A 26721-nucleotide genomic window follows, 5' to 3' on the forward strand; every position below is an offset into this window, starting at 1 on the left:
TAGTGAGCGGGTTCCAGTGAGCGGGTTCCAGTGAGCGGGCTCCAGTGAACAGGTTCCACTGAGCCGGTTCCAGTGAGCGGGTTCCAGTGAGCGGGTTTCAGTGAGCGGGTTTCAGTGAGCGGGTTCTACTGAGCGGGTTCTACTGAGCGGGTTCCAGTGAGCGGGTTCTACTGAGCGGGTTCCAGTGTGCGGGTTCTACTGAGCGGGTTCCAGTGAACGGGTCCCAGTGAGCGGGTTCTACTGAGCGGGTTCCAGTGTGCGGGTTCTAATGAGCGGGTTCCAGTGAGCGGGTTCTACTGAGCGGGTTCTACTGAGGTCCAGTGAGCGGGTTCTGCTGAGCGGGTTCCAGTGAGCGGGTTCTACTGAGCGGGTTCCAGTGTGCGGGTTCTACTGAGCGGGTTCCAGTGAGCGGGTTGTACTGAGCGGGTTCCAGTGAGCGGGTTGTACTGAGCGGGTTCCAGTGAGCGGGTTCCACTGAGCGGGTTGCAGTGAGCAGGTTCTACTGAGGTCCAGTGAGCGGGTTCCAGTGAGCGGGTTCTACTGAGTGGGTTCCAGTGAACGGGTTCCACTGAGCGGGTTCCAGTGAGCGGGTTCCACTGAGCGGGTTCTACTGAACGGGTTCCAGTGAGCGGGTTCCACTGAGCGGGTTCCAGTGAGCGGGTTCTACTGAGCGGGTTCTAATGAGCGGGTTCCACTGAGCGGGTTCCAGTGAGCGGGTTCCACTGAGCGGGTTCCAGTTCGGGGCGATAAGCAGCTTCTCCCAAACCAGTCCTGAGCATCAAACCTTTGCTGGTTTGGATCTCAGAACATCCTCTGTTCTGGGCTAATGTTTAGAACAAGAACTGGGATGTAGTTGGATCAGCAGGGGCAGAACCTGAATCAGCAGGTTATAATAATGAATAATTATGATTACAATTAATTGAATTCCAATTGGCTTGAATTGGACTTTATTATCTAAGTGCCTTGAGATGACATTTGTTGTATTTGGCGCTATATAAATAAAAATGAATTGAATTGAATTGAATAGTTCTGGATGGTCCAGATGATGTTACGTGAGTTCTGAACGTCAGCAGCTTCGGGGCCGGCGTGCATCACTCCTCGTCAGACACACCTGATACTTTGGCCTGAGCCGCTGAGGATCATGGGTAGTGTAGTTCTGAGACCTGTTCGCAGAACCACATGAGCAGAACCGCTGTGGAAGGGCAGGTGGATCTGCGTCCTAATCGGCTGCTGAGGAGGAAACGTTCCCGCGTCAGGTCAGAGTGAACGTTCCAGCACAATCAGCCTTTTATCACCGGGACACGCAGTGGTGACACGTACAGTGACATCATCACGCCATCACATAACACCACGCTGATACCCCGCTGATACCACGCACAGCTCTGCTTCTGCTGTGTTGAACTCGGTCATAACAAAAAAATACAAATAAAAAAACCTCTTCATACTGTAGATTTGTATATAGCGAATGTTTATTCACTATTTTTATTTTATTTTATTTTATTTTATTCTATTTGCTTGTTTTTACTTGAATTGTTTTCATATCTTTTACTGTATGCTGCTGCAACAAAACAATTTCCCAAATTGGGATGAATAAAGTATTTATCTATCTATCTACATCGGACCTTTGTCAGACACCGACAGATAGTTTAATAACGTATAAGAAAGCCCTTCGTAAAGCTAGAACTGCTTATTATTCATCATTGATAGAAGAGAATAAGAATAATCCCAGGTTTCTTTTCAGCGCTGTAGCCAGTCTGACTAAGAGTCCGAGCTCTGCTGAGCCAGGTATTCCTTTAACTCTCAGCAGTGATGATTTCATGAGCTTCTTTATTAATAAAATTGTTTCTATCAGAGAGAAGATTGATGGAGTCCTTCCCACTATTATCAGTGATGTATCATCAAGTACAGCAGCTTTAGAAGTATCTTTAGAACCTGATTTGTATTTAGACGGCTTCTGCCCAGTTGATCTCTCTGAACTAACAACAGCAATAGTCTCTTCTAAACCATCAACTTGTGTTTTAGACCCAATCCCAACCAGACTGTTCAAGGAGGTTTTCCCATTAATTGGCACTTCCATATTGGATTTGATCAATCTGTCTTTGTTAACAGGATATGTACCTCAGACTGGAAAAAATCAAAGTCTTACCAAGTATATTTGTATCATTTCTAGTCAAAATATCTCATGACACTTAATATAAGACACAACTGCCTAACAAGGACCATTTCAGCCAGATATAGGGACTTGTTTAAAGACAATACATCTGGAATATCTTGGTAAATGAAAAAGTCTTGAAAACAAATTGTTTTGAGTTGGATTTCATATGAAACAAACTTTTTTTTTTTTTACATTTGAAGAGGTTTTTAAGCTAATTTCAAGATCACTTTTATCTCAAAAGTCCCAAATATCACATCTTATTTCAAGAAATCTTGGCAAGCCGATTTTCAATAGCTCCATTGGCAGATTTTTTTGCTTATTTCAAGCAAAAACGTCTCGTATTTGTTGTTTTTTTACTTATTTTTGGAGGGGCATTTATTCCAGTGCAGCCTTTTAAGGTTGCTGTAATTAAACCTTTACTTAAAAAACCTACTCTTGCAGGCCCGCAGCCAGGATTTTGCTTGGGGGGGGGGGGTTCTTTTTGTATATTTTTGGGACTTTGTTCTAGGGGGGTCCGGGGGCATGCCCCCCCCCCGTAAAATTTAGAAAATTCAACCCTCTGAAATGGCATTTCCTGCGTTTTTGAGAGGATTTCAAAGTAAGAAACGAGATAACTGTAGATAACTGTTTCAGGAAGTATTGTATTCAAAGAATGTATACATTTTCGATGAAGAATACGAATTCAATATATACATTTCTGTAATGCCTCCACATGCATCTTACAGGCCTACCCACTAAGCTATTTTCATGTTTAACTCATCACATATGTATTTGACTGTGCGTGTTTCCTTAGCCATACTAACAAGATGATATTCACTCATAAACGTAGACTTCACGGGGTACTAAATATGCCAAGAGACATTTTAAGCTGAGCCCAAGCTTAAATAGTGGAGGGAAATTTACTTATGATGTGATATGTTAGCTAATTATAGGCTACACAGATTAAAAGTTGCACAATGTTTGAATGAAAACACCAATGAACACAGTATTTTGGAGAAACAGTGTATAATGAGCAGATAGACCACACGTGAAAACATTAATACAACTTCTTCAGGGGGTCTATTTTCGTTAGATATGCTAAGCTTAACGTTTAGCCTATCTAGCTTTAGCTATTTCCCGACTACATCCTGCAAATAGTTTACAATAAACCTAGATGCTGGCTTAGCCTATAGGCCTATACGTGCATTTTATGACGTTTAATAGCCATGTCACTTAATTAGGCTATACCAGACGGTAAACGTTACGTGATTACGAGTTTCCCACTCATTGCTGTTGGGATGGGGGTCAGAGTCGTAGCGTCCTCTGAACACTCTTCGCCACAAATCCAAATGAAGATAATTTGGGCAGTTTAGTCACCCTTCCATCTTGCTCTTTGCGTTCGTTCTGCTTCCTGTTTGAAGGGCATTGTACATCATAAGTAAGGAATCCTTGCGCCGCGCATCAGTAATTGTTAACTCATCACCTGCCGCGACCGGACTTCTCAGGACTGTGGGGGGGTTCGTCCGAACTTTTTACTTTCCGAACAGCGACCGTTTGTTCGAGACAGTCAAAATTATACACCAATTTTAAGAAGCCATAGTGTGTGCACATATGTCAGTTTGCTCTCTGTCTAACACAGAGGAGCCGCAGCTGGTTCCGTCTCCGTAGCAACGCCTTGTTAGCCTGCTCTGTTCGAAGACTGCTTATGAGGGCAGAGCCAAGATGGCTGCCCTGTTATAACAGCTTCATGTTATAAATCTGATCTGCTTTTCTCCTTTAAACTGATAGTAAGGGGAATACTGAAAATACCCACAATGCAATGGGAAAATGCACTGAAAAGCACTTAACGAGGCCATCTTGAAAATGCCATAAAAGCTGTATTTTAAACAGGACTTTAATAAAAATGACAGCTGTCTACAGCACACCTGTCCTCTCCATTTTGGGTCTCGCAGAGATTTTAAAACTGCCATAAAAAAAACGAGCCACACATAGTAGCCGAATAAAAATTACACCGCTGGCTTCTGCCGTCTCTTGGGGCGCTGACGGTTCAAGAATTATTCGGATACGACTTTTACTTTTCGAACAGCGACCGTTTGTTCCAGGCCTACGAATCACGATTAAAACACCAGGCAAAAAGGAGAGACAGAGAAGCGTCAGTTGGAACTCACGAGCCGCAGCTGTGTCTCCTAGCAACAGCTCATCAGCCTGCTCTGTTCTGAGACTGCTTATGAGGGCAGAGCCAAGATGGCTGCCAAGGTGGAGCCATTTTGGGCATTGCAGAGGCATTTTGAAAATACCCACAATGCAATGGGAAAATGCACTGACAAGCACTTCACGAGGCCCCAAAATGCATTTTGAAAATGCCATAAAAGCTGTATTTTAAACAGGACCTTGATAAAAATGACATAACTGTCTACAGTGGACCTGTCTTATGAAGTTTGGTTCTCTCAGAGGACCAAAATGCAATGGGAAAATCGATTGAAAAGCACTTAACAAGCCAAAAATTACAAAAACAGCCCCATTTTGGAGACCTCATAACTCAGCCATACAGCATCACAGAGAACTCATTTAAAGTTTATATGTGACAGAAGACTCTCAACTTCAACTGAACTAATAAGCTGTTTACACATACCCGGGTATTTTGATAAACGAAGACCTTTCCCTTCGTTTGTGCCTTTCGTTTATACACAAACGGAGTTTTTTCCTCCGAAAACGAGGCATAAAAAAACTCCGGCAAAAGTGGAGATTTTTTAAAAACTCCGTTTAGCGTTTGTGTGTAAACTGGTTGAAAGAGACAAAAACGGAGTTTTGGGCACTTGAGAATGAGGAGTTGTCGTCATAGTACAGAGCCCCGCCCCTATCCGCCATGTTGGCAGGATGCTAGCGTGAAAACGCCATTCTCTCCGTTCGTTTACAGTGTACGCGTGTGTTTTTAAATCAGTAAGTTTATACAGTCCGGAATTGCAAGAACATGCCTGGAAATCACTGCTGTGTGAAGAACTGTACAGTACCTCACATAATACGTTTGGGAAACATAGGAACAACGAAATACATTTTTTCTAAGTTCTTCCTGTCAGCGGTTCTCTATTAGGCTTCTGATTGGCTTGTGTGGAATTCTCATTGTTCTAACACTGCCACCGTCAGGCTTGGCGTAATTTAACAGCTCTTGATAGCGTTTTTATGCTGATCAATGTAGACGTGTTTTTTTTTTTTTAAAACCGGGCTGTGTGCACCTAGTTATTTTTGCAAACGAAGGTTAGAAAATATGCGTTTATCAAAATACCCGGGTATGTGTAAACAGCACCTAAATGTTTTGTTGATAGGGCGGGCAGTAGATTGGCACCCATCAAAATTTCTTCAGAAATTTTCTAATTGGACTGTATTCAGGGTTCCCACTCTAAGTCAGATATACAATTCCATGATATTCCATGACTGTGCATGCAAAATTGTCAAATTCCATGACTTTCCATGACTGGAAAAACTTTTATGAAATTCCATGATATTCCAGAAATTCCATGACTCGTGGGAACCCTGTGTATTATTGAAGTGCCTTGAGATGACATTTGTTGTGATTTGGCTCTATAAATAAACTGAACTGAACACCTCTGTATAATATATGTTTATAGAATAAACATTTCAGTTTTGGATGATCACAGGAATCAACAGGATACAGAAATAACTGCTGACGTCTCACCTGGTTCAGGTGTGTGTTGTTTATTAAAAGAAAAATGTGACAATAAAAATAAAGTTGAATTGATTTTTCTTTTTATGTGAGCTCTGGATGATAATTAGTCGCTTATTGATCAAGTTTTCAGTTTGTTTTGGTCACAGCGACAGATGTGAGCTGTTATTGGTGCAGCTGGTTGGCTGCTTATGTAAAACTGGTTGGGTTTTCAGTTATCTGCCCTTCTTCATCTTGGCCACCTTCTCCTTCCTCTTCTTCGTGTGTTTCGGTACTTTAATCTTCCTCTTCTCTCTCTGAGCTTCTTTGACCATCTTCTTCTTCTCCTGAAACAACAAAAACGTCCTCTGTTACCAGCTGGTAGTGTTTTATTGACAAGTCATTTGACAACATAATTATTCAATGACACTGATCATGGAAGGTGTAAAAAGAAATGTGACAGAACTGAAACATCCTCGTCTGACTGAGAAGAAATGTGGAGAGAAAGACCGACTGCACAGCATTAAAGGAAGATTCCAACAAGTCACACAATCTAAATCTGTGCTGCACATTTGTGAATCTGTCCTGTGCACATTTGTAAATCTGTCCAGTGCACATTTGTGAATCTGTGCACATTTGTAAATCTGTGCTGCACATTTGTAAATCTGTTCTGTGCACATTTGTGAATCTGTCCTGCACATTTGTAAATCTGTCCTGCACATTTGTAAATCTGTCCTGTGCACATTTGTAAATCTGTCATGTGCACATTTGTAAATCTGTCCTGTGCACATTTGTGAATCTGTCCTGTGCACATTTGTAAATCTGTCCTGCACATTTGTAGATCTGTCCTGTGCACATTTGTAAATCTGTCCTGTGCACATTTGTAAATCTGTCCTGCACATTTGTAAATCTGTCCTGTGCACATTTGTAAATCTGTCCTGTGCACATTTGTAAATCTGTCCTGTGCACATTTGTAAATCTGTCCTGCACATTTGTAAATCTGTCCTGTGCACATTTGTAAATCTGTCCTGCACAATTGTAAATCTGTCCTGCACATTTGTAAGTATGTCCTGCGCACATTTGTGAATCTGTCCTGTGCACATTTGTAAATCTGTCCTGTGCACATTTGTAAATCTGTCCTGTGCACATTTGTGAATCTGTCCTGCACATTTGTAAATCTGTCCTGCACATTTGTAAATCTGTCCTGTGCACATTTGTAAATCTGTCATGTGCACATTTGTAAATCTGTCCTGCACATTTGTAAATCTGTCCTGTGCACATTTGTGAATCTGTCCTGTGCACATTTGTAAATCTGTCCTGCACATTTGTAGATCTGTCCTGTGCACATTTGTAAATCTGTCCTGCACATTTGTAAGTATGTCCTGCACATTTGTGAATCTGTCCTGCACATTTGTAAATCTGTCCTGCACATTTGTAAATCTGTCCTGCACATTTGTGAATCTGTCCTGTGCACATTTGTAAATCTGTCATGTGCACATTTGTAAATCTGTCCAGTGCACATTTGTGAATCTGTCCTGTGCACATTTGTAAATCTGTCCTGTGCACATTTGTAAATCTGTCCTGCACATTTGTAAATCTGTCCTGTGCACATTTGTAAATCTGTCCTGTGCACATTTGTAAATCTGTCCTGCACATTTGTAAATCTGTCCTGTGCACATTTGTAAATCTGTCCTGCACATTTGTAAATCTGTCCTGCACATTTGTAAGTATGTCCTGCGCACATTTGTGAATCTGTCCTGCACATTTGTAAGTATGTCCTGTGCACATTTGTAAGTATGTCCTGTGCACATTTGTGAATCTGTCCTGCACATTTGTAAGTATGTCCTGTGCACATTTGTAAGTATGTCCTGTGCACATTTGTGAATCTGTCCTGCACATTTGTAAATCTGTCCTGTGCACATTTGTAAATCTGTCCTGCACATTTGTAAGTATGTCCTGCGCACATTTGTGAATCTGTCCTGCACATTTGTAAGTATGTCCTGCACATTTGTAAATCTGTCCTGTGCACATTTGTAAGTATGTCCTGTGCACATTTGTGAATCTGTCCTGCACATTTGTAAGTATGTCCTGTGCACATTTGTGAATCTGTCCTGTGCACATTTGTAAATCTGTCCTGTGCACATTTGTAAATCTGTCCTGTGCACATTTGTAAATCTGTCCTGTGCACATTTGTAAATCTGTCCTGTGCACATTTGTGAATCTGTCCTGCACATTTGTAAGTATGTCCTGTGCACATTTGTGAATCTGTCCTGTGCACATTTGTAAATCTGTCCTATGCACATTTGTAAGTATGTCCTGCGCACATTTGTGAATCTGTCCTGTGCACATTTGTAAATCTGTCCTGTGCACATTTGTAAATCTGTCCTGTGCACATTTGTAAGTATGTCCTGTGCACATTTGTGAATCTGTCCTGTGCACATTTGTAAATCTGTCCTGTGCACATTTGTGAATCTGTCCTGTGCACATTTGTGAATCTGTCCTGTGCACATTTGTAAATCTGTCCTGTGCACATTTGTGAATCTGTCCTGCACATTTGTGAATCTGTCCTGTGCACATTTGTGAATTTGTCCTGCACATTTGTAAATCTGTCCTGCACATTTGTGAATCTGTCCTGTGCACATTTGTGAATCTGTCCTGTGCACATTTGTAAATCTGTCCTGTGCACATTTGTAAGTATGTCCTGCACATTTGTGAATCTGTCCTGTGCACATTTGTAAATCTGTCCTGTGCACATTTGTGAATTTGTCCTGCACATTTGTAAATCTGTCCTGCACATTTGTGAATCTGTCCTGCACATTTGTAAATCTGTCCTGTGCACATTTGTAAATCTGTCCTGCACATTTGTAAGTATGTCCTGTGCACATTTGTGAATTTGTCCTGCACATTTGTAAATCTGTCCTGCACATTTGTGAATCTGTCCTGTGCACATTTGTAAATCTGTCCTGCACATTTGTGAATCTGTCCTGTGCACATTTGTAAATCTGTCCTGCACATTTGTGAATCTGTCCTGCACATTTGTAAATCTGTCCTGTGCACATTTGTAAATCTGTCCTGCACATTTGTAAGTATGTCCTGTGCACATTTGTAAATCTGTCCTGTGCACATTTGTGAATTTGTCCTGCACATTTGTAAATCTGTCCTGCACATTTGTGAATCTGTCCTGCACATTTGTAAGTATGTCCTGTGCACATTTGTGAATCTGTCCTGCACATTTGTAAGTATGTCCTGTGCACATTTGTGAATCTGTCCTGCACATTTGTGAATCTGTCCTGCACATTTGTAAGTATGTCCTGTGCACATTTGTAAATCTGTCCTGTGCACATTTGTGAATCTGTCCTGTGCACATTTGTGAATCTGTCCTGTGCACATTTGTAAATCTGTCCTGTGCACATTTGTGAATCTGTCCTGTGCACATTTGTGAATCTGTCCTGTGCACATTTGTAAATCTGTCCTGTGCACATTTGTAAGTATGTCCTGCACATTTGTGAATCTGTCCTGTGCACATTTGTGAATCTGTCCTGTGCACATTTGTAAGTATGTCCTGCACATTTGTGAATCTGTCCTGTGCACATTTGTGAATCTGTCCTGTGCACATTTGTAAATCTGTCCTGTGCACATTTGTGAATCTGTCCAGCACATTTGTGAATCTGTCCTGCACATTTGTGAATCTGTCCTGTGCACATTTGTGAATCTGTCCTGCACATTTGTAAATCTGTCCTGCACATTTGTGAATCTGTCCTGTGCACATTTGTAAATCTGTCCTGTGAACATTTGTGAATCTGTCCTGTGCACATTTGTGAATCTGTCCTGCACATTTGTAAGTATGTCCTGTGCACATTTGTGAATCTGTCCTGTGCACATTTGTAAGTATGTCCTGTGCACATTTGTGAATCTGTCCTGTGCACATTTGTAAATCTGTCCTGTGCACATTTGTAAGTATGTCCTGCACATTTGTGAATCTGTCCTGTGCACATTTGTAAATCTGTCCTGTGCACATTTGTAAGTATGTCCTGTGCACATTTGTGAATCTGTCCTGCACATTTGTAAGTATGTCCTGTGCACATTTGTGAATCTGTCCTGCACATTTGTGAATCTGTCCTGTGCACATTTGTGAATCTGTCCTGCACATTTGTAAATCTGTCCTGCACATTTGTGAATCTGTCCTGTGCACATTTGTAAATCTGTCCTGTGAACATTTGTGAATCTGTCCTGCACATTTGTGAATCTGTCCTGTGCACATTTGTAAATCTGTCCTGCACATTTGTAAGTATGTCCTGTGCACATTTGTGAATTTGTCCTGCACATTTGTAAATCTGTCCTGCACATTTGTGAATCTGTCCTGTGCACATTTGTAAATCTGTCCTGTGAACATTTGTGAATCTGTCCTGTGCACATTTGTGAATCTGTCCTGCACATTTGTAAGTATGTCCTGTGCACATTTGTGAATCTGTCCTGTGCACATTTGTGAATCTGTCCTGTGCACATTTGTGAATCTGTCCTGTGCACATTTGTAAATCTGTCCTGTGCACATTTGTAAATCTGTCCTGTGCACATTTGTGAATCTGTCCTGCACATTTGTAAATCTGTCCTGTGCACATTTGTAAATCTGTCCTGCACATTTGTAAGTATGTCCTGTGCACATTTGTGAATTTGTCCTGCACATTTGTAAATCTGTCCTGCACATTTGTGAATCTGTCCTGTGCACATTTGTAAATCTGTCCTGCACATTTGTGAATCTGTCCTGTGCACATTTGTAAATCTGTCCTGCACATTTGTGAATCTGTCCTGCACATTTGTAAATCTGTCCTGTGCACATTTGTAAATCTGTCCTGCACATTTGTAAGTATGTCCTGTGCACATTTGTAAATCTGTCCTGTGCACATTTGTGAATTTGTCCTGCACATTTGTAAATCTGTCCTGCACATTTGTGAATCTGTCCTGTGCACATTTGTAAATCTGTCCTGCACATTTGTGAATCTGTCCTGCACATTTGTAAGTATGTCCTGTGCACATTTGTGAATCTGTCCTGCACATTTGTAAGTATGTCCTGTGCACATTTGTGAATCTGTCCTGCACATTTGTAAGTATGTCCTGTGCACATTTGTGAATCTGTCCTGCACATTTGTGAATCTGTCCTGCACATTTGTAAGTATGTCCTGTGCACATTTGTAAATCTGTCCTGTGCACATTTGTGAATCTGTCCTGTGCACATTTGTAAATCTGTCCTGTGCACATTTGTGAATCTGTCCTGTGCACATTTGTGAATCTGTCCTGTGCACATTTGTGAATCTGTCCTGTGCACATTTGTGAATCTGTCCTGTGCACATTTGTGAATCTGTCCTGTGCACATTTGTAAATCTGTCCTGTGCACATTTGTAAGTATGTCCTGCACATTTGTGAATCTGTCCTGTGCACATTTGTGAATCTGTCCTGTGCACATTTGTAAGTATGTCCTGCACATTTGTGAATCTGTCCTGTGCACATTTGTGAATCTGTCCTGTGCACATTTGTGAATCTGTCCTGCACATTTGTAAATCTGTCCTGTGCACATTTGTAAATCTGTCCTGCACATTTGTAAGTATGTCCTGTGCACATTTGTAAATCTGTCCTGTGCACATTTGTGAATTTGTCCTGCACATTTGTAAATCTGTCCTGCACATTTGTGAATCTGTCCTGCACATTTGTAAGTATGTCCTGTGCACATTTGTGAATCTGTCCTGCACATTTGTAAGTATGTCCTGTGCACATTTGTGAATCTGTCCTGCACATTTGTGAATCTGTCCTGCACATTTGTAAGTATGTCCTGTGCACATTTGTAAATCTGTCCTGTGCACATTTGTGAATCTGTCCTGTGCACATTTGTGAATCTGTCCTGTGCACATTTGTAAATCTGTCCTGTGCACATTTGTGAATCTGTCCTGTGCACATTTGTGAATCTGTCCTGTGCACATTTGTAAATCTGTCCTGTGCACATTTGTAAGTATGTCCTGCACATTTGTGAATCTGTCCTGTGCACATTTGTGAATCTGTCCTGTGCACATTTGTAAGTATGTCCTGCACATTTGTGAATCTGTCCTGTGCACATTTGTGAATCTGTCCTGTGCACATTTGTAAATCTGTCCTGTGCACATTTGTGAATCTGTCCAGCACATTTGTGAATCTGTCCTGCACATTTGTGAATCTGTCCTGTGCACATTTGTGAATCTGTCCTGCACATTTGTAAATCTGTCCTGCACATTTGTGAATCTGTCCTGTGCACATTTGTAAATCTGTCCTGTGAACATTTGTGAATCTGTCCTGTGCACATTTGTGAATCTGTCCTGCACATTTGATAGTATGTCCTGTGCACATTTGTGAATCTGTCCTGTGCACATTTGTAAGTATGTCCTGTGCACATTTGTGAATCTGTCCTGTGCACATTTGTAAATCTGTCCTGTGCACATTTGTAAGTATGTCCTGCACATTTGTGAATCTGTCCTGTGCACATTTGTAAATCTGTCCTGTGCACATTTGTAAGTATGTCCTGTGCACATTTGTGAATCTGTCCTGCACATTTGTAAGTATGTCCTGTGCACATTTGTGAATCTGTCCTGCACATTTGTGAATCTGTCCTGTGCACATTTGTGAATCTGTCCTGCACATTTGTAAATCTGTCCTGCACATTTGTGAATCTGTCCTGTGCACATTTGTAAATCTGTCCTGTGAACATTTGTGAATCTGTCCTGCACATTTGTGAATCTGTCCTGTGCACATTTGTAAATCTGTCCTGCACATTTGTAAGTATGTCCTGTGCACATTTGTGAATTTGTCCTGCACATTTGTAAATCTGTCCTGCACATTTGTGAATCTGTCCTGTGCACATTTGTAAATCTGTCCTGTGAACATTTGTGAATCTGTCCTGTGCACATTTGTGAATCTGTCCTGCACATTTGTAAGTATGTCCTGTGCACATTTGTGAATCTGTCCTGTGCACATTTGTGAATCTGTCCTGTGCACATTTGTGAATCTGTCCTGTGCACATTTGTAAATCTGTCCTGTGCACATTTGTAAATCTGTCCTGTGCACATTTGTGAATCTGTCCTGCACATTTGTAAATCTGTCCTGTGCACATTTGTAAATCTGTCCTGCACATTTGTAAGTATGTCCTGTGCACATTTGTGAATTTGTCCTGCACATTTGTAAATCTGTCCTGCACATTTGTGAATCTGTCCTGTGCACATTTGTAAATCTGTCCTGCACATTTGTGAATCTGTCCTGTGCACATTTGTAAATCTGTCCTGCACATTTGTGAATCTGTCCTGCACATTTGTAAATCTGTCCTGTGCACATTTGTAAATCTGTCCTGCACATTTGTAAGTATGTCCTGTGCACATTTGTAAATCTGTCCTGTGCACATTTGTGAATTTGTCCTGCACATTTGTAAATCTGTCCTGCACATTTGTGAATCTGTCCTGTGCACATTTGTAAATCTGTCCTGCACATTTGTGAATCTGTCCTGCACATTTGTAAGTATGTCCTGTGCACATTTGTGAATCTGTCCTGCACATTTGTAAGTATGTCCTGTGCACATTTGTGAATCTGTCCTGCACATTTGTGAATCTGTCCTGCACATTTGTAAGTATGTCCTGTGCACATTTGTAAATCTGTCCTGTGCACATTTGTGAATCTGTCCTGTGCACATTTGTAAATCTGTCCTGTGCACATTTGTGAATCTGTCCTGTGCACATTTGTGAATCTGTCCTGTGCACATTTGTGAATCTGTCCTGTGCACATTTGTGAATCTGTCCTGTGCACATTTGTGAATCTGTCCTGTGCACATTTGTAAATCTGTCCTGTGCACATTTGTAAGTATGTCCTGCACATTTGTGAATCTGTCCTGTGCACATTTGTGAATCTGTCCTGTGCACATTTGTAAGTATGTCCTGCACATTTGTGAATCTGTCCTGTGCACATTTGTGAATCTGTCCTGTGCACATTTGTAAATCTGTCCTGTGCACATTTGTGAATCTGTCCAGCACATTTGTGAATCTGTCCTGCACATTTGTGAATCTGTCCTGCACATTTGTGAATCTGTCCTGTGCACATTTGTGAATCTGTCCTGCACATTTGTAAATCTGTCCTGCACATTTGTGAATCTGTCCTGTGCACATTTGTAAATCTGTCCTGTGAACATTTGTGAATCTGTCCTGTGCACATTTGTGAATCTGTCCTGCACATTTGTAAGTATGTCCTGTGCACATTTGTGAATCTGTCCTGTGCACATTTGTGAATCTGTCCTGTGCACATTTGTAAATCTGTCCTGTGCACATTTGTAAGTATGTCCTGCACATTTGTGAATCTGTCCTGTGCACATTTGTAAATCTGTCCTGTGCACATTTGTAAGTATGTCCTGTGCACATTTGTGAATCTGTCCTGCACATTTGTAAGTATGTCCTGTGCACATTTGTGAATCTGTCCTGTGCACATTTGTAAATCTGTCCTGTGCACATTTGTGAATCTGTCCTGTGCACATTTGTGAATCTGTCCTGTGCACATTTGTGAATCTGTCCTGTGCACATTTGTAAATCTGTCCTGTGCACATTTGTGAATCTGTCCTGTGCACATTTGTGAATCTGTCCTGTGCACATTTGTAAGTATGTCCTGCACATTTGTGAATCTGTCCTGTGCACATTTGTGAATCTGTCCTGTGCACATTTGTAAATCTGTCCTGTGCACATTTGTGAATCTGGCCAGCACATTTGTGAATCTGTCCTGCACATTTGTGAATCTGTCCTGCACATTTGTAAATCTGTCCTGCACATTTGTGAATCTGTCCTGTGCACATTTGTGAATCTGTCCTGCACATTTGTAAATCTGTCCTGCACATTTGTGAATCTGTCCTGTGCACATTTGTAAATCTGTCCTGTGAACATTTGTGAATCTGTCCTGTGCACATTTGTGAATCTGTCCTGCACATTTGTAAGTATGTCCTGTGCAAATTTGTGAATCTGTCCTGTGCACATTTGTGAATCTGTCCTGTGCACATTTGTGAATCTGTCCTGTGCACATTTGTAAATCTGTCCTGTGCACATTTGTAAATCTGTCCTGTGCACATTTGTAAGTATGTCCTGTGCACATTTGTGAATCTGTCCTGTGCACATTTGTAAATCTGTCCTGTGCACATTTGTAAGTATGTCCTGCACATTTGTGAATCTGTCCTGTGCACATTTGTAAATCTGTCCTGCACATTTGTGAATCTGTCCTGCACATTTGTGAATCTGTCCTGCACATTTGTAAATCTGTCCTGCACATTTGTAAATCTGTCCTGTGCACATTTGTGAATCTGTCCTGCACATTTGTGAATCTGTCCTGTGCACATTTGTAAATCTGTCCTGTGAACATTTGTGAATCTGTCCTGTGCACATTTGTAAATCTGTCCTGTGCATATTTGTGAATCTGTCCTGCACATTTGTAAGTATGTCCTGTGCACATTTGTGAATCTGTCCTGTGCACATTTGTGAATCTGTCCTGTGCACATTTGTAAATCTGTCCTGTGCACATTTGTAAATCTGTCCTGTGCACATTTGTAAATCTGTCCTGTGCACATTTGTGAATCTGTCCTGCACATTTGTAAGTATGTCCTGTGCACATTTGTGAATCTGTCCTGTGCACATTTGTAAATCTGTCCTGTGCACATTTGTAAGTATGTCCTGCACATTTGTGAATCCGTCCTGTGCACATTTGTGAATCTGTCCTGTGCACATTTGTAAATCTGTCCTGCACATTTGTGAATCTGTCCTGCACATTTGTAAGTATGTCCTGTGCACATTTGTGAATCTGTCCTGCACATTTGTAAGTATGTCCTGTGCACATTTGTGAATCTGTCCTGTGCACATTTGTGAATCTGTCCTGTGCACATTTGTAAATCTGTCCTGTGCACATTTGTAAATCTGTCCTGTGCACATTTGTAAATCTGTCCTGTGCACATTTGTAAATCTGTCCTGTGCACATTTGTAAGTATGTCCTGTGCACATTTGTAAATCTGTCCTGTGCACATTTGTAAGTATGTCCTGTGCACATTTGTAAATCTGTCCTGTGCACATTTGTAAGTATGTCCTGCACATTTGTGAATCTGTCCTGTACACATTTGTGAATCTGTCCTGTGCACATTTGTGAATCTGTCCTGTGCACATTTGTAAATCTGTCCTGCACATTTGTGAATCTGTCCTGCACATTTGTAAGTATGTCCTGTGCACATTTGTGAATCTGTCCTGTGCACATTTGTAAATCTGTCCTGTGCACATTTGTAAGTATGTCCTGTGCACATTTGTAAGTATGTCCTGTGCACATTTGTAAATCTGTCCTGTGCACATTTGTAAATCTGTCCTGTGCACATTTGTAAGTATGTCCTGCACATTTGTGAATCTGTCCTGTGCACATTTGTGAATCTGTCCTGTGCACATTTGTAAATCTGTCCTGTGCACATTTGTAAGTATGTCCTGCACATTTGTGAATCTGTCCTGTGCACATTTGTGAATCTGTCCTGTGCACATTTGTGAATCTGTCCTGTGCACATTTGTGAATCTGTCCTGCACATTTGTGAATCTGTCCTGCACATTTGTAAATCTGTCCTGCACATTTGTGAATCTGTCCTGTGCACATTTGTGAATCTGTCCTGCACATTTGTAAATCTGTCCTGCACATTTGTGAATCTGTCCTGTGCACATTTGTAAATCTGTCCTGTGAACATTTGTGAATCTGTCCTGTGCACATTTGTGAATCTGTCCTGCACATTTGTGAATCTGTCCTGCACATTTGTGAATCTGTCCTGTGCACATTTGTGAATCTGTCCTGTGCACATTTGTGAATCTGTCCTGTGCACATTTGTGAATCTGGCCAGCACATTTGTGAATCTGTCCTGCACATTTGTGAATCTGTCCTGCACAATTGTAAATCTGTCCTGCACAATTGTAAATCTGTCCTGTGCACATTTGTGAATCTGTCCTGTGCACATTTGTAAATCTGTCCTGTGCACATTTGTAAATCTGTCCTGTGCACATTTGTGAATCTGTCCTGCACATTTGTAAGTATGTCCTGTGCACATTTGTGAATCTGTCCTGTGCACATTTGTGAATCTGTCCTGTGCACATTTGTGAATCTGTCCTGTGCACATTTGTAAATCTGTCCTGTGCACATTTGTAAATCTGTCCTGTGCACATTTGTAAGTATGTCCTGTGCACATTTGTGAATCTGTCCTGTGCACATTTGTAAATCTGTCCTGTGCACATTTGTAAGTATGTCCTGCACATTTGTGAATCTGTCCTGTGCACATTTGTAAATCTGTCCTGCACATTTGTGAATCTGTCCTGCACATTTGTGAATCTGTCCTGCACATTTGTAAATCTGTCCTGCACATTTGTAAATCTGTCCTGTGCACATTTGTGAATCTGTCCTGCACATTTGTGAATCTGTCCTGTGCACATTTGTAAATCTGTCCTGTGAACATTTGTGAATCTGTCCTGTGCACATTTGTAAATCTGTCCTGTGCATATTTGTGAATCTGTCCTGTGCACATTTGTGAATCTGTCCTGTGCACATTTGTAAATCTGTCCTGTGCACATTTGTAAATCTGTCCTGTGCACATTTGTGAATCTGTCCTGCACATTTGTAAGTATGTCCTGTGCACATTTGTGAATCTGTCCTGTGCACATTTGTAAATCTGTCCTGTGCACATTTGTAAGTATGTCCTGCACATTTGTGAATCTGTCCTGTGCACATTTGTGAATCTGTCCTGTGCACATTTGTAAATCTGTCCTGCACATTTGTGAATCTGTCCTGCACATTTGTAAGTATGTCCTGTGCACATTTGTGAATCTGTCCTGTGCACATTTGTGAATCTGTCCTGTGCACATTTGTAAATCTGTCCTGTGCACATTTGTAAATCTGTCCTGTGCACATTTGTAAGTATGTCCTGTGCACATTTGTAAATCTGTCCTGTGCACATTTGTAAGTATGTCCTGTGCACATTTGTAAATCTGTCCTGTGCACATTTGTAAATCTGTCCTGTGCACATTTGTAAATCTGTCCTGTGCACATTTGTAAGTATGTCCTGCACATTTGTGAATCTGTCCTGTACACATTTGTGAATCTGTCCTGTGCACATTTGTGAATCTGTCCTGTGCACATTTGTAAATCTGTCCTGCACATTTGTAAGTATGTCCTGTGCACATTTGTGAATCTGTCCTGTGCACATTTGTGAATCTGTCCTGTGCACATTTGTAAATCTGTCCTGTGCACATTTGTAAGTATGTCCTGTGCACATTTGTAAGTATGTCCTGTGCACATTTGTAAATCTGTCCTGTGCACATTTGTAAGTATGTCCTGCACATTTGTGAATCTGTCCTGTGCACATTTGTGAATCTGTCCTGTGCACATTTGTAAATCTGTCCTGTGCACATTTGTAAGTATGTCCTGCACATTTGTGAATCTGTCCTGTGCACATTTGTGAATCTGTCCTGTGCACATTTGTGAATCTGTCCTGCACATTTGTGAATCTGTCCTGCACATTTGTAAATCTGTCCTGCGCACATTTGTAAATCTGTCCTGTGCACATTTGTAAATCTGTCCTGTGCACATTTGTGAATCTGTCCTGTGCACATTTGTGAATCTGTGCTGCACATTTGTGAATCTGTGCTGCACATTTGTGAATCTGTCCTGTGCACATTTGTAAATACTGAAACTGATTTAGCTCCATACGGATCTGCTCTGTTAACAAGTCACAATGTGTCATTCCTTCCTCTGTTTATCTAGGATCATGTGACCCATCAGCTGACCTTTCTGTCCATCGAGGTTTCTTCATTCTGCTCCTGCTGCTCCTTGTCCTCCTTGTCCTCCTTGTCCTCCTTGTCCTCCTTGTCCTCCTCTTCGTCCTCCTCATCCTCCTCCTCAGAGGACGAGCTGCCATCTTCCTCCAGCAGCGCTGGAACCTGCGGACACATGAGCGAGCCGTCACAGTCGGGCCGACGAGACAGAGAGTGAGACAGAGAGAGACACAGAGTGAGAGAGTGAGACAGACAGAGACAAACAAAGAGTGAGACAGTGAGAGAGTGAGACACAGAGTGAGAGAGTGAGACACAGAGAGAGACAAAGACTGAGTGAGAGAGTGAGACAGAGTGAGAAAGGGAGTGAGACAGAGTGAGACACAGTGAGAGAGTGAGACACAGAGTGAGACAGAGTGAGAGAGTGAGACACAGAGTGAGACACAGAGTGAGAGACAGAGACATAGAGAGTGAGAGAGTGAGACAGAGTGAGACAGAGTGAGAGAGTGAGACAGACTGACACAGACACAGAGTGAGACAGAGAGAGAGAGACAAAGAGTGAGAGAGTGAGATAGACACAGAGTGAGACAGTGAGACAGACTGACACAGACACAGAGTGAGACAGAGAGAGAGAGACAAAGAGTGAGAGAGTGAGATAGACACAGAGTGAGACAGACTGACACAGACAAAGAGTGAGAGAGTGAGACAGACACAGAGTGAGAGAGTGAGACACAGACAAAGACAAAGACTGAGTGAGAGAGTGAGACAGAGTGAGAAAGGGAGTGAGACAGAGTGAGACACAGTGAGAGAGTGAGACACAGAGTGAGAAAGGGAGTGAGACAGAGAGTGAGACACAGAGTGAGACACAGAGTGAGACAGTGAGAGAGTGAGACACAGAGTGAGACACAGAGTGAGAGAGTGAGACACAGAGTGAGACAGAGTGAGACACAGAGTGAGAGAGAGAGAGACAAAGAGTGAGACAGAGTGAGACAGACACAGAGTGAGACAGAGAGAGAGAGACAAAGAGTGAGAGAGTGAGATAGACACAGAGTGAGACAGACACAGAGTGAGAGAGTGAGACAGACTGACACAGACACAGAGTGAGACACAGAGTGAGACACAGAGTGAGACAGTACCTTCTGGACCCCGGACAGGTCCTTTTTCAGCCCGGTCAGCGTCTGGTACAGAATCTGAGCAACACAAAGCACCTTCATCATCATCATCATCATCATCATCACTGACTTCCTGTCCTTCTGGTTCGGCGGTTCTTACGGCGTCACGCTGCCCGCCGGCAGCCGACTCCTCCTCCGTGGTCCTCATCAGGTCCACGTCCCGCTCGTAGTGGCTGACCTCGGTCAGCGTGCGCGGGATGTACGCCTTCTTAAACACCTGCAGGGGGAGGAGCCACAGGTCAGACTTCAGGCTCACTCAGAGGTGAGGTCATCACTGCCGCAGCATCACCTCCTCGTCCACGCCGTCCCGCTCCGCTCGCCGCTCCGACCGCTGCTCCGACGTGCGCTCGGCCGCGATCGCCATCGCCTGCTCGACCAATCACAGACACGCACACTGTTGACTTCCTGCTTGCTCGACCAATCACAGACACGCACACTGTTGACTTCCTGTTTGCTTGACCAATCACAGACAAGCACACTGTTGACTTCCTGCTTGCTCGACCAATCACAGACAAGCACACTGTTGACTTCCTGTTTGCTCGACCAATCACAGACAAGCACACTGTTGACTTCCTGCTTGCTCGACCAATCACAGACACGCACACTGTTGACTTCCTGTTTGCTCGACCAATCACAGACACGCACACTGTTGACTTCCTGCTTGCTCGACCAATCACAGACAAGCACACTGTTGACTTCCTGTTTGCTCGACCAATCACAGACAAGCACACTGTTGACTTCCTGCTTGCTCGACCAATCACAGACACGCACACTGTTGACTTCCTGTTTGCTCGACCAATCACAGACAAGCACACTGTTGACTTCCTGCTTGCTCGACCAATCACAGACAAGCACACTGTTGACTTCCTGTTTGCTCGACCAATCACAGACAAGCACACTGTTGACTTCCTGTTTGCTCGACCAATCACAGACAAGCACACTGTTGACTTCCTGCTTGCTCGGTGAACTAAAGGTTCTGGAGCAGAACTCCCACCTTCTGCAGGTACTGGTCCAGGTTCTGGAGGGTGATCGACGGGTCGGTGATAAAGTCGAACAGCTCTCGGACCGTCATGATGGCCACCCCGTGCTTCGCAAAGAACCCTGGGAAAACAGAACCAGATCAGAGCAGAACCAGATCAGAACTTTCCCCTCTAACGGATCTCAGAACAGTAACTTCAGTGACAGTAAAACTCAGAACAGTAGAAACAGAGTCTGCCCTGATTGGACCTGAGCTCCCGGGCCCGGCGCCGTCTCACCGTTGACGTTGCTGCAGTCCTTCCTGAGGAACTCCAGAGCGTGGGGGTGGTCGTGCTCCACCGACTGCGACACGTCGATGATGTAGGCGTCTCCGTCGTGGTACCTGTAGACGGGTCAGAACCTTAGGGTCCACAGAGCGACAGCAGGCAGGACGGCTCATTTCTGAAGGTTCTTACAGCATGTTGAACTCGCTGAGGTCGGCGTGGACCAGCCGGGCGTCGTGGAACAGCTTCCTCATGTTCTGCACCACCTGCAGGTACAGCTCACGGGCCTTAGAGTCCGAGAGGGCGGCGTTCTTCAGCAGCGGCGCCGGCCTGGCCCACAGAACACCAGTAATCAATCACTCTGACCCATAGAACACCAGTAATCAATCACTCTGACCCACAAAACACGATCATTAGTCAGTGATCAATCACTCTGACCCACAGAACACGAGTAATCAATCACTCTGACCCACAGAACACGAGTAATCAATCACTCTGACCCACAGAACACAAGTAATCAATCACTCTGACCCACAGAACACGATCATTATTCACTAATCAATCACTCTGACCCACAGAACACGATCATTAGTCATTAATCAATCACTCTGACCCACAGAACACGAGTAATCAATCACTCTGACCCACAGAACACGATCATTAGTCACTGATCAATCACTCTGACCCATAGAACACGATCATTAGTCACTGATCAATCACTCTGACCCACAGAACACGATCATTAGTCACTGATCAATCACTCTGACCCATAGAACACGATCATTAGTCACTGATCAATCACTCTGACCCACAGAACACGAGTAATCAATCACTCTGACCCACAGAACACGATCATTATTCACTAATCAATCACTCTGACCCACAGAACACGAGTAATCAATCACTCTGACCCACAGAACACGATCATTAGTCACTGATCAATCACTCTGACCCACAGAACACGAGTAATCAATCACTCTGACCCACAGAACACGATCATTAGTCATTAATCAATCACTCTGACCCACAGAACACGATCATTAGTCACTGATCAATCACTCTGACCCACAGAACACGATCATTAGTCACTGATCAATCACTCTGACCCACAGAACACGATCATTAGTCACTGATCAATCACTCTGACCCACAGAACACGAGTAATCAATCACTCTGACCCACAGAACACGAGTAATCAATCACTCTGACCCACAGAACACGATCATTAGTCACTGATCAATCACTCTGACCCATAGAACACCAGTAATCAATCACTCTGACCCACAGAACACGATCATTAGTCACTGATCAATCACTCTGACCCATAGAACACGATCATTAGTCACTGATCAATCACTCTGACCCATAGAACACGATCATTAGTCACTGATCAATCACTCTGACCCACAGAACACGAGTAATCAATCACTCTGACCCACAGAACACGATCATTAGTCACTGATCAATCACTCTGACCCACAGAACACGAGTAATCAATCACTCTGACCCACAGAACACGAGTAATCAATCACTCTGACCTAGGGCTGGGCGATATGGACCAAAAGTCATATCTCGATATATTTAGGTTGAATATCGATATACGATATATATCCCGATATTTTTTTCCGCAAAGTGAGAGCTGTGAAATGAAATGCTCAGTCAAAGTCAAAGCCAAATACGAGTAGTTTTATTGAAAACTCACTATAAAATGTAAACACTGTATAACAAAGCTCCGTAAGGTGCACATTTAAATAAAAAAATATCTGAAATAAAATTAGCCTATAAAATAAAATAGGTAAATCTTTTTCTAAGGGCAGCATTTATATATAAAGAGATAACAAAATAAAATGCTCAGTTTAAGAAAAACGTTTTTAAACATCAGCTTGAGATTACCTGTTTATTTTTGTTAACTTAATAGCTTCTCTGAACAGTCTCAACCAGTTGCCAAGCTGTTTTCAGCTCCCAGTCTTGCATGAAGTGAACTGTCACGCTCATATAAGGTTCGCACAGGTTCTGCTTGGTGACGTTAGCGAGCCGGCCCGCAACGTTCTGCCTGACTTCACTATACATTTGCGGCAGTGCTTCTCGTGCAAAATAGTTCCGACTGGGAAGCTCGTATCTCGGGCCCAGCTTTTTAATTAGCTATTTGAACCCGACCTGTTCCACTGTTGCAACAGGGACCATGTCTTTGGCAATGTGAAAGGACAGTTGTCGCTTTTCTTCTCATACGGCACACAGCGGGAAAATGAAGCTTGCAGTGAGCTTTGTCAGGTTGGGGACGGCTGCCTGTGGCTGCTGCAGCGCGCAGTTTCACACACTCTTCATATTGCACTTTGTGTCACGTTTTTAAGTGATAAAAAAGATTCGTAGTGCTTCCACCACTGGCTGCAATGTGCTTAAGGCACTCCCTACATATATGGCGTGATCTTTGTGCCACCAGGTTGAGCGCGCAGTGACACTGATTTGAGGGCACAGATCTATCTGAAGGAACAATAATTTTAAGCGTGTGCGTATGAATCTCACACACGCTCGCTCATAGGTGCTCGGACACGCGCTCAAATCTGACAAACTGCTCGCTCGAACGGCTCAATCTCTGCGCTCGGCTCTATCTCTGCGCTCACAACTCTGTTAGTTATATGTAAATGAGCCACGCCACCAGCCAATCACAGACTGGTAGTTTTCACAGACTGGTATTTGTGTGATAAATAATAAAAAAATAAGGAGGAAGAATTGTAATAATCATGTTAAAACTGGTCTAGTTGGGTGCTAGCTAGTTAGCCTACTGATTACTGTTGTAGGGTGTCAGGGATATTTTAGAGAAAGAAACCTAACATCAACTTTTTTATTTGTTTCTCTTTATATTCTTTTATGTATTTTAATGCTTCTTCCACTCCCTGCTGCAATGCTTTTATTTTATGTAAAGCACTTTGAATTGTTTTGTACATGAAATGTGCTACAAATAAACTTGATTTGATTTTGATTTGATCAAAATCTAAAACGGTAGAAAAATAAAACTACACCAGCTTAGGAAATTAAATGTTTGAAGTATTGAAGTGGTTGTTTTTACCTAGTAAGTTATGAACTATAGCAGCTGACCCACAGTGTTTTTTTTTTAAAACTTTTAAACTTTAAACTGATCAATTGTGTTATTGGTTTAATCTGTAATGGTTACTGGTTTGACAAAAAAATATAACATCTAGTTTAATTCCTTTAGGGTGATGGTAGAAGTTCAATTGAGTCTGCACTGCAGACTCTGCAGTGATTGGCTGGTGGCGTGCCTCATTTACATATAACTAACAGAGTTGCGAGCGCAGAGACAGAGCCGCGAGCGAGCAGAGAGATAGAGCCGAGCGCGAGCAGAGAGATAGAGCCGAGCGCGAGCGCAGAGACAGAGCCGCGAGCGAGCAGAGAGACAGAGCCGCGAGCGAGCAGAGAGACAGAGCCGAGCGCGAGCGCAGAGACAGAGCCGCGAGCGAGCAGAGAGACAGAGCCGCGAGCGAGCAGAGAGACAGAGCCGCGAGCGAGCGCAGAGACAGAGCCGCGAGCGAGCAGAGAGACAGAGCCGAGCGCGAGCGCAGAGACAGAGCCGCGAGCAAGCAGAGAGATAGAGCCGAGCGCGAGCGCAGAGATAGAGCCGAGCGCGAGCAGAGAGATAGAGCCGAGCGCGAGCAGAGAGACAGAGCCGAGCGCGAGCAGAGAGATAGAGCCGAGCGCGAGCAGAGAGATAGAGCCGAGCGCGAGCAGAGAGACAGAGCCGAGCGCGAGCGCAGAGACAGAGCCGCGAGCGAGCAGAGAGACAGAGCCGCGAGCGAGCAGAGACAGAGCCGCGAGCGAGCAGAGAGATAGAGCCGCGAGCGAGCAGAGACAGAGCCGCGAGCGAGCAGAGACAGAGCCGCGAGCGAGCAGAGACAGAGCCGCGAGCGAGCAGAGACAGAGCCGCGAGCGAGCAGAGAGATAGAGCCGAGCGCGAGCAGAGTGAGCCGTTCGAGCGAGCAGTTTGTCAGATTTGAGCGCGTGTCCGAGCACCTATGAGCGAGCGTGTGTGAGATTCATACGCACACGCTTAAAATTATTGTTCCTTCAGATAGATCTGTGCCCTCAAATCAGTGTCACTGCGCGCTCAACCTGGTGGCACAAAGATCACGCCATATACATATAGCTTGGTTTTGTTGCTCGTCTGACAATTTGAATCCGAACCATCTCCAAATGATTGAGCCACTGCTTTTTCTTTTACCAACCAAGGGGCTCTCCTCCGTATGCTCCGCAGGTGTTGTTGCCTTCTCCATGTTTGTTTAAGGTGCCGTTTACACATACCCGGGTATTTTGAAAAACGAAGACCTTTCCCTTCATTTGTGCCTTTCGTTTATACACAAACGGAGTTTTTTCCTCCGAAAACGAAGCTAAAAAAAACTCCGGCAAAAGTGGAGATTTTTTAAAAACTCCGTTTAGCGTTTGTGTGTAAACTGGTTGAAAGACGAAAACGGAGTTTTCAGAATGGAATGCGGACTTGTCGTCATAGTACAGAGCCCCGCCCCTATCCACCATAGTGGCAGGATAACGCCATTCATTGTTTATCTGGCAAGCATGGAGGTACTAGCAGCATTTATTTTGTTGAGAGCTATACTCGCTTGTGTGATTTTGAAAATTACACTCATACAAAGTATTGAACAACAAAGGCGCATTACGGCGCGGAGGGCAACAATTGCGGAGCTTCTGTTGGCAGACAGAGCCCGGCCATACCACCGCCAGCGACGGCGATTCTGGATTAGACCCGGACGGACTGCTTTATGGTGGGAACATTTTGAAAATGGCTTTGTTGTCCCGGAGGAATGGAGGGAAAATTTCAGGATGTCACGATTTTCACTCCTTTCCCTAGCAGAACTGCTACGCCCGCACATCCAGGGTGAGAGTACTCACATGCGCGCTTCTGTTGATGTTGTGAAGAAAGTTGCCTGTCAGTGGTTCTCTATTAGGCTTCTGATTGGCTTGTGTGGAATTCTCATTGTTCTAACATTGCCACCGTCAGGCTTGGCGTAATTTAACAGCTCCTGATAGCGTATTTCTCCGGATCAATGTAGACGGGTTTTTTTTAAAAAACGGGGCTGTGTGCACGGGTTTTTTTTTGAAAACGAAGGTTAGAAAATATGCGTTTTTCAAAATACCCGGGTATGTGTAAACGGCGCCTAAGAGTGCCGGAGTGTTCCTCCCCCTCCCCCCTCTGTGCATGAAAGAGGAGGGGCGGAGCCGGAGCGAGGGAAGCAGTGCAGAGAGCTCTGATCAACGGGTTGCCTGAAGCAAGTATTACAGCGCAAATTTGAACTATATCGATATATGCGATATGGTCTAATTCCATATCTTATTTAAAAATCTATCGATATATCTTAAATATCGATATATCGCCCAGCCCTACTCTGACCCACAGAACACGATCATTAGTCACTGATCAATCACTCTGACCCACAGAACACGATCATTAGTCACTGATCAATCACTCTGACCCACAGAACACGATCATTAGTCACTGATCAATCACTCTGACCCACAGAACACGAGTAATCAATCACTCTGACCTAGGGCTGGGCGATATGGACCAAAAGTCATATCTCGATATATTTAGGTTGAATATCGATATACGATATATATCCCGATATTTTTTTCCGCAAAGTGAGAGCTGTGATATGAAATGCTCAGTCAA

General features: G+C 43.3%; 1 protein-coding gene across 2 annotated transcripts in view; it reads right to left on the reverse strand.

The window, feature by feature from the left end:
* Positions 1–5829: 5829 nt before the first annotated feature.
* Positions 5830–26721, reverse strand: part of riok1 (RIO kinase 1 (yeast)) — a 46219-nt gene continuing 25327 nt past the window's right edge. The window contains exons 10-18 of one of the 2 annotated variants that reach the window (XM_075482451.1): positions 21219–21356; positions 21042–21145; positions 20780–20886; positions 20075–20152; positions 19886–20002; positions 19750–19803; positions 18722–18781; positions 18629–18691; positions 5830–6142 (exon numbers count right to left, since the gene is read on the reverse strand). In XM_075482451.1, coding sequence (XP_075338566.1) covers positions 6032–6142; positions 18629–18691; positions 18722–18781; positions 19750–19803; positions 19886–20002; positions 20075–20152; positions 20780–20886; positions 21042–21145; positions 21219–21356 — 832 coding nt within the window. In that variant the 3' untranslated portion in view covers positions 5830–6031. Of the gene's footprint in view, positions 6143–18628; positions 18782–19749; positions 19804–19885; positions 20003–20074; positions 20153–20779; positions 20887–21041; positions 21146–21218; positions 21357–26721 lie in introns of both variants that reach the window. The other variant, XM_075482450.1, reaches the window with a different exon arrangement.

The sequence above is a fragment of the Odontesthes bonariensis genome, chromosome 14 (genome assembly GCF_027942865.1).
Source record: "Odontesthes bonariensis isolate fOdoBon6 chromosome 14, fOdoBon6.hap1, whole genome shotgun sequence".
Taxonomy (NCBI): Eukaryota; Metazoa; Chordata; class Actinopteri; order Atheriniformes; family Atherinopsidae; genus Odontesthes; species Odontesthes bonariensis.